At 41.9% G+C, this 8,007-nt stretch overlaps 1 protein-coding gene across 1 annotated transcript; it reads right to left on the bottom strand.

Annotated features, from left to right (window-relative positions):
- Positions 1–2,969: 2,969 nt before the first annotated feature.
- Positions 2,970–7,235, bottom strand: LOC133887048 (receptor kinase-like protein Xa21). Its single transcript, XM_062326953.1, has 4 exons — positions 7,161–7,235; positions 4,090–6,777; positions 3,642–4,013; positions 2,970–3,238 (listed from the first exon to the last, which is right to left on the bottom strand). Exons 2-3 carry the CDS (start codon positions 6,761–6,763, stop codon positions 3,643–3,645), a joined length of 3,045 nt encoding a protein of 1,014 aa, XP_062182937.1. The 5' UTR covers positions 6,764–6,777; positions 7,161–7,235; the 3' UTR covers positions 2,970–3,238; position 3,642.
- Positions 7,236–8,007: the final 772 nt, after the last annotated feature.

Genomic DNA, 8,007 nt, shown 5'->3' with positions numbered 1-8,007 from the left:
TTAGTGGCTCAAGAGCCATGGCCAGAAGAGTTTTGGCGACCAGGAGCATATCCTTGGTGGAGCTCCAATGTGGACTAATGGTGGCATTCATGCCACCGATACCGCGGGATAAAAATTCTTATGCTGAGTTTGCCCTCTTTTGATCGGTAGACTAGATACACTAGATAAGCTTAGATCATATTTAGATAGAAATTGATATAGGTTTATCTTGTAAAGTGTTTGAAGCCGATTAGATTCTAAGTGTCCTAATTCACCCCCCTCTTAGGACGTCACCGATCCCCACACCCGTCACTAATAACTTAGTCATTAGTTACGGGTCACAGATATAACCCGTCACTAATGACCTGCCTATATAAATGGTTACCGGAACCCTAGCACAAATTTTCCTAAGTCCTCGCCCTCCCCCTCCCCCTCCTCCTCGCCGACGCCTCAACCTCGCCCTCCTTCCCACCTCCTTGCTGACGCCACCTCCTCGCGCTCCCCCTCCTCCTCACCGACGCCGCCTATTCGCCCTCCCCATCCTCCTCGTCGATGCCTCCACCTTGCCCTCGCCCTCCTTCTCGCCCACGCCTCCTCCTCGCCCTCCCCCTCCTCCTCACCGACGACGCCTCCGCCTCCTCCTCATTGATGCTCGACCCCTCCTCACTAACGACGCCCCTTCCTCACCGATGACGCCCCTCCTCGCCGATGACCCCTCCTCCACGCTAACCTCGACAAGGTATAGAAGTGTGTGCTTCTCCTTCTTCCTAGCACTACTATGTGGCCTGCTCTGGGGAGCCGTCCCCCTCATCGGATCCGTCTAGATCTCACTGTCAGTTCCTCAGACATCTGGCTGATGTTTTGACTATGGCTGTTGGCTGCTTGATGTCTCTGTCAGTATTGATAAAAAGTGCATGCTAGTTGAGGTGGGTGTGATGCTCTGTGATTATAGCGGGCTAAGTGTAATTAGTGTGATAGTTTTGCACAAATTCTGGGCTGCAGTCACTAGTATATCTGTTTATTGTCTTTATTTGTGAGCTTTTGTTTCCGTTCAGCTCTCTATTCAGCTGTTTTGATCTGTTCAGGTGAGTTTGGTGCTAGGTTGTTTGCATGATACACTAAACAGTGACTTGGGTAGCTCAGTCTAGCAATTTGTAGTGGAAGCTGTCACACTAATTAGTTAGTGAACTTAGTAAGCGTTGGATGGCCATTAAGCCGGTAACCCGCATTGAGAGCAAATCTATCCTTTTAACACTTGTTGTGTTTGATCATGTGTTAATACACCTCTTTATGTCGATTGTCTTATATGATATTCTTGTGAACATGAGTAGAAGATGTATTGTCATATCTATCTATTGAAATGCTCATGTTAGTCTATGTGATATTGGTTGCTGGCAAGATCATGTTATTAGAATGCTTTTGCTTCAATACACATGTTGTTTTCCATTTTTGCTTTGATGATGACATTTAGGAAATTAAAACTAAATTTGTAAATCCCAAAAATGAATTTAGGTTGCGTAACCTATTACGTCGTCTCCCGTTCAGGAGTGTTTGATTCTAAATATGACTTGGTAACTCGTCATATTTATAAGAAGATGCTCCTAAATTGACCACGTACTTTGAACAGTTCGAGGATATGTGGCTCGAGTAGTAGGTTTTTGTGCTCTTGTATGGTTCTAGAGAGAATTTTGGTGATGTCTCACTGTTGTTCTCCGAATACACACCTTCTCGGCTCGTTGTTGAGACGTGTATTTGAAGAATAGTGAGGATGTGCTGCCGAAATTTTCTATGTGTTTTAGCTCTCACAAGCGAAAACTAGTACATTATACACTTATGGTCACATTTGGCCTGATAAGGACCTCCAACTAGCGCAGTAACAGAAGGGAATTATATTCCTGAAAACAACTAGAAATTTCCCCCTGAGTTTAAACACAATTCTCAAACACGATAAACTCAAGACTGTGAACTGACAAGGGGGTGAAGAAATTGGTGTGCAGAAGATGAAGATGCAGAAGATATGAGGAGCTGACAAGGGAGAGGAGACCGTTTGGATTGGAGGAATTCGAAGGGGCCATTTGGATCAAAGAAAATTCAAGGGAATTCCAAAGGAATTGAACAGAGGAAAGGCTGTTTGGGTCAAAGGATTCATGACCAGTAAAACAGAGGAAAGGCTCCCAAAACCATCGATTTCACAGGAATTGAAACATCCAGTCTGAGCTCAATTTTTTGCAAAGGGACAGAGAGAAAACGCTGCTTACGTGGGCGTGCACTGCCACCGCGCCATTGACAGATATAGTGGAAGCAATGGAGTCGAAGAGATTAACATCCAGCGCTCCAATGAAACGTAGGGCTACTAATTTAATGGGCCCATCTACCGGTGCTTAGGAGTGAGAATTCGCTCAATCGGTCTAAGCTATGACGTTAATGTTCTAAGAAAAATACATGTGAGCTTGCTTGTTCCTCAGCATCAAACATCATTTGCTACAAAATTTCTGTGTCTTCCAATCCTCTGTTACGGGGCTATGTTCCTTTTCTATTTCTATGTTTCTCTCTATGCCTACGTTTTGGATTACTGCATTCCAAATAGGAAGTTGGGAGAAGAAATATTCGGAAGAAATATTTTTTTTGCAGGAGTCTTTGCTCTGAAGTACGAGGATCAGACCAAAGGGTTGTTCCCTCGGTAAGTGACCAAATGCTATTTTTCTAAAGGATCAAACCTCTCGATGGTATTTAAATGAACTGAGAACTTTTGGTTATAAATTTTTAATAAAAAAATCTTTCGATATTTGAGTATAAAACCAATTCTGTAATCTAAATAAAATAATTGTTCACACTAAAAGAAACCAAGAACTTTTCTTATTACTCTGTTGTAAATGTATGACCTCTATCAAACATATTGCATATTAGACCAAGTCAATATCTAAAATGTTATACATTTACGAATGGAGAAAGTGCATTGAAGCACTACATAATGTCTAGCCCGCATAGTAAAAGCATATAAGATGAACAACGACACTTCTTCCCCTTTCCATGGATAGAGAATATTGAACAGAGTTGAGTGAGTTAGAGGACAGAAATACAAACATATTAAATCTCCATGCAAACAACTTTTAATTTAAACCAAAAGCAAGAATTGAGAATTTCAAAACTCTCTGTGTTGCGGGGTTCAAGTAGTCAAGCTAGCTTCAGTTTGCCAGCTCTACTTCTTTGTTAACAAAGGCCTAGTGTATACCAGGCTCTCTCGCGGAACACCGGGAATCTGCAGTGGAGAAAGACACACCATCACTTCTCAGATTATTTATAGGGTGTTTGGTCTGAGGAACAAGGTGATGCATCACTATCTCATTCCTAGCCCACATGTTTGGTTTGAAGAATAGAATGGGTTGATCTATCACCACCTCATTCCTCACAAGCATATGAATAGTGCAAACATGAGGGATGGTGTCATCCCACCAAAATTCATGAGATAAACTCATGATGGACCATCCCATCTAAGATTAATTTATGCAGTAAACCTTACGTCAGCTACAGGTAGAAGAAATAGCAGCAGACTTTACGGTAGGAACAAAAGTTCAGTCTACAAAACAATGAAAAAAAAGGTATAACTGGGACAAAATATACAGTAGATCATACCAAATCATCAATGTACTAGCTAGTGTTACCTTAGTTTCCTCTAAGATAAGCGTCCTTGATTCCGTGCAGCCTTGCAGCCACTTCCCGCATGTCCATGCGCTCATTCGGGGATGGATTAGCACAGCGAAGTCCAATATTTAGCACTGAAAGTAAACATTCCAAGCTCTTCTCCTTCATGGCTGCTGATGTTTGTTGCGATAAATCATTCTCCTCTTCTAGTAGTTCAGGATCTACAATCTGTGATATCCTGTCTGGGAAGTTCATCTCAACGAATCTTGCAATGTTCAGCCCGTCCTTGAACATATCGTCAGTTGGCCTTTTTCGCAAAAATATTTCAAGTAGAACAATTCCAAAACTGTAAACATCCCCAGCCCTTGAAATTTCATTGCCTGTTGCACACTCTATGGATTGCATAGAAGAATGGTTTAGTCTGAAGTTAATACTACAGGAAAAAAGGCACAGTAAAACTAGCATTACCTGGAGCAACATATCCAATTGTTCCCTTTATAGCAATTGAAGAAGTTGAGATGGAGTTGCTGACAGATGATGTTGCGGAGTCAAGTCTGAACCTTGCAAGGCCAAAATCACCAACATGAGCTGTCATAGTTTCATCTAAAAGAATATTGCTGGGCTTCAGATCACAATGAACAATAGTTCCTTGGTTGTTATGGTGGAGGTATTCCAATGCATCTGCGACATCAACAACAATGCTTAACCTTTGAGCCAGTGTAATGCTCTTATGAATTGAAGTGTCTCCATCATCTCGACTTGAGTACAATAACACATGCAAGTCACCTTGTGGCATGAACTCATATACTAAGGCTTTGAAATCATTTCCCTTAGAATCAATACTTGAGCATGAAGTTAGGATCGGAACTAGGTTTCGATGTCGCATATTTCTCAGAGCATTACATTCTGCGATGAAGCTCTTTTGTGCTCCCGTTGTTTCTAAGCTGAAAACTTTGATTGCAACCACAATTCTGTCTTGGAACATTTTTCCTTGATATACGGAAGAATATCTTCCTCTACCAATTAAATTGGATGTGGCAAACCCCTCTGTTGCTCTAGCAAGATCATGGTAAGAAACTTTCGGAAAGTTGCTACCAAATGAGGGCTGAAATATAGGTTTTCTCTTCTGTTTGCCCCTCCAGAGCAACATTACAGATATGACTATAGCAAGTGCCACAATACTGGCTAACGGGATCACCACTTTTTGCACGGTGGAATGCTTGTGCCTTCTGGAATTCAAAGGCGTGACAGAACAAGAGAGTAAGTGTAACTCCAGAGCCCCACCACAAAGCCCCTGGTTTCCATCAATCCTCACGGCAGTCGCATTCCCAAAAATTCCTTTTGTTGGAACCTCACCATTTAGGTGGTTGAATGACAAATCTAGTTGCTCAAGAAGTTGTAGTCTGCCAAGAGACACTGGTATTGATCCGGTCAAGTTATTGTGAGACAAATTGAGAACTTGTAGGCTAGTTATATTGCCTAATGATGTGGGGATGCTTCCGCTGAAAACGTTATGGCCCAGCTCGATAACTTGTAAACTTTCACAGTCACCCAAAGTGATTGGAATATCTCCAGATAAATTATTATATTGAAGATATAAATTTGTGAGTTGTTCGGCATTGCTAACATCGGGATGAAGTGGTCCATCTATGTTGTTGAAAGATAAGTCAATCTGTATCACTGTTGGAATTTTGAAGAGCTCCTTTGGTATGCTGCCATGAAGATTGTTGTTGGAAATGCTCAGTTCTTCAAGCATTTGGAGGTTTCCTAGGATTGGGGGTATGTATCCATCAAATTTGTTTGACTGTAGACGGAGACGTTCCAATTGAGTCATATTTGAAAAGGTTGATGGAATGACCCCTGTAAAGAAATTGCTGTGTAGTGATACTATTTGCAGATTTTTTAGAGTTCCAAGCCATTCTGGAACCACGCCAGTAAATTGATTCTTACCCAATGACACAATGATCAGGTTGCGAAGGTTTGCTATACCAGAAGGAAAATCTCCTGACAACTGATTTTCTCCCAGGTATAGATATTTGAGTTGATTGGAAATGTTACCTAATGAATTTGGAACATGGCCTTCTAGACAATTCCCATCTACCGCCAAACGCTGCAGCTCAGTGCAGTTGGCTAAGCTGTCCATAAAGTTCCAGTCTTGCATATTGCTTGCTCGGAGTTTATTTAACTCGAGATTTAGCCAAGATAGTTTAGAAAGTTTGCCGATGGAGCTAGGCACCACCCCAGTGAATTTATTCCTGGATATATCGATATAGGACAGCCTGGAAGCATTTGTTAATCCAGATGGGATATGCCCATGAAAGAAGTTGGCAGGTAATTGGAGCGCTTGGAGATTGGGTAGAGAGGTTCCGATATTGGATGGTACTTCTCCACTTAGACCATTTGCAGCAACGCTAAATCTAACTAGATTAGAAAGATTTAGGACAGGCTGTGGAAAACGACCAGACAACTTATTGCCACCCACATACAGGTATTGCATCCTGGACAACGTTGCAAACTGACTTGGGATGTGGCCCTCGATATTATTTGACGCACAAGCAAACATATTTAGCGTTGTGATATTGGCAAGAGAAGTAGGGATGGTGCCGCTAAGATTATTATAAGAAAGTTCCAACGTTTGAAGCCAGCGAGGCAAATATGCAGGAATCGGTCCAGCTAGTTGATTATTCCTTAGCCGTAGCTCCATGAGCTTTGAACAGTTTGCAAGACTGGGTATCCTTCCTTGAAGCGTGTTATTACTCAAGGTGAGGATTTGGAGGCGATGCAAGTGACCAAGGGATTGAGGGATCGGTCCAGTGAATGAATTACCTGGCAAGATTAGAACTTTCAGGAATGTCAGGTTTCCGAGTGAATCAGAGATTTGCCCTACCAAACCTCGACTTGTGAGATTAAGAGAATTAATACGATTTGGGTGCTTGAGACTACACAGAACACCTTCCCAGCTGCAGAAGTGGCTGCTTTCATTCCACGACATCAAGGCTTGATATGGATCAAGACTGATTGCCTTCTTGAAATGAAGTAGTGACAGCCTATCTATGTAGTTTCCGTTGCAAGAACAGATGACAGCATGTGCACAGAACGCCATGAGCACCAACAGAAACTGTCTGATTGCAGTAAGCTTCATGGCCGAATATAGATCTTGATTACATGCATTGATAAAAAAAAGGAGAAACTTCAGAAAATAGTCAACAAATGTCTTAGGGAAATAGGTCATTTTTTAGAAAAAGGAATACAGTTCTGGCTTTTTGCATCCTTCAATGCATATAGCCAAATGTTCATTATTACATAGTCTCATCAAGGAAAAATAGGTCATAATGCCCCAAGTTAGCGCGAGAGCAAGTTCTATGCAACTGGCGATGCATGCTGATGTCCAGTGACATCAGTTCTACTTAATTCGAGCTAGCACGTACGTACATGCAAACAGTTTCCGATAAGCTGCATGCTTGCAGTTCGTGATCAAAAAGCTGATCGACAAGACGAATGAGACGAACACGAGAGCTAAAATAAGAGATGATGCTTACCGGCGATCCTTGGCGGCACTCGGTCGAAGACCTGCAAACACCGATCGAGCAATGTGGTGGATCAGAGCACCGTTCCTGAATTTATACTGCTTGCCGAGTTGAGGCTGCTCACTGAAAATTTATTACTATCATTCGAAGAAGATGATGACACCCGTCGCATCCGGTTGCATTGGTCCTAGGCTGTCGCCTTTTTCTCTTGACTTAGACACCAGTACCTTTTTTAGTTGGGATAGAGTCATTTTTTTTACTATTTAGCTTTGCCGTAATAATATAATGTTTCATAAAAAAAATATCAATATTTAGTCTCCACTCGGTTGCCATAGTAACTTCAGTTCTGTCAGACTCTCTCCCTAGTGGCCCAAATTTCTAACTAAGCAAATAATGGAGAAAGCGACAGTCCTGTTACATTATCATTAAAGAATAAAGATGAACCCTCCCCCCAGCCATGAGCGCATGACCTATGATGAGACTTTTTTTTTAGAAAGTCGGCAGGAGGGCTGCCGTTTTATTAGACCAGGAGCAAAAGGAATACAGAAACGAAAAAAGAGGAAACGGAAAAAACGAAAAAGGTCCACAACGACAAAAAAACAACAGAGCGGCCAGACTAAAAACCGCACTGGAGTTCACCTAAACTCCAGTGAAGCTACGGCAAGCCACAAGGAAGGGGCAAAAGAAAAATGGCTACAACCAGACGGAAAGACTACGATGAGACTTGACCTGTCTAATTTCCACAATAAATTTTGCCTATTGATGAATACCTTCAGGTTGCTTGAAATTTTGCCTATTGCTATTGATGCTCAATTTTCCTCCTTTATGTCCTATATTTTAGTTAATACGTCTTCTGTAG

Source organism: Phragmites australis, chromosome 12, assembly GCF_958298935.1.
Source record: "Phragmites australis chromosome 12, lpPhrAust1.1, whole genome shotgun sequence".
Classification (NCBI taxonomy): Eukaryota; Viridiplantae; Streptophyta; class Magnoliopsida; order Poales; family Poaceae; genus Phragmites; species Phragmites australis.
The sequence above is the reverse complement of the archived record's forward strand: the minus strand, read 5'-3'. Positions and strand labels throughout refer to the sequence as shown.

What these genes read in the sequence shown, in the direction of transcription:
- LOC133887048 (XM_062326953.1), bottom strand. Translation starts at nt 6,763, where the DNA reads ATGAAGCTTACTGCAATCAGACAGTTTCTGTTGGTGCTCATGGCGTTC. An exon ending in AATTGGATATGTTGCTCCAG is followed by an intron (nt 4,014 to 4,089) that starts GTAATGCTAGTT and finishes TGCAATCCATAG; the next exon opens with AGTGTGCAACAGGCAATGAA.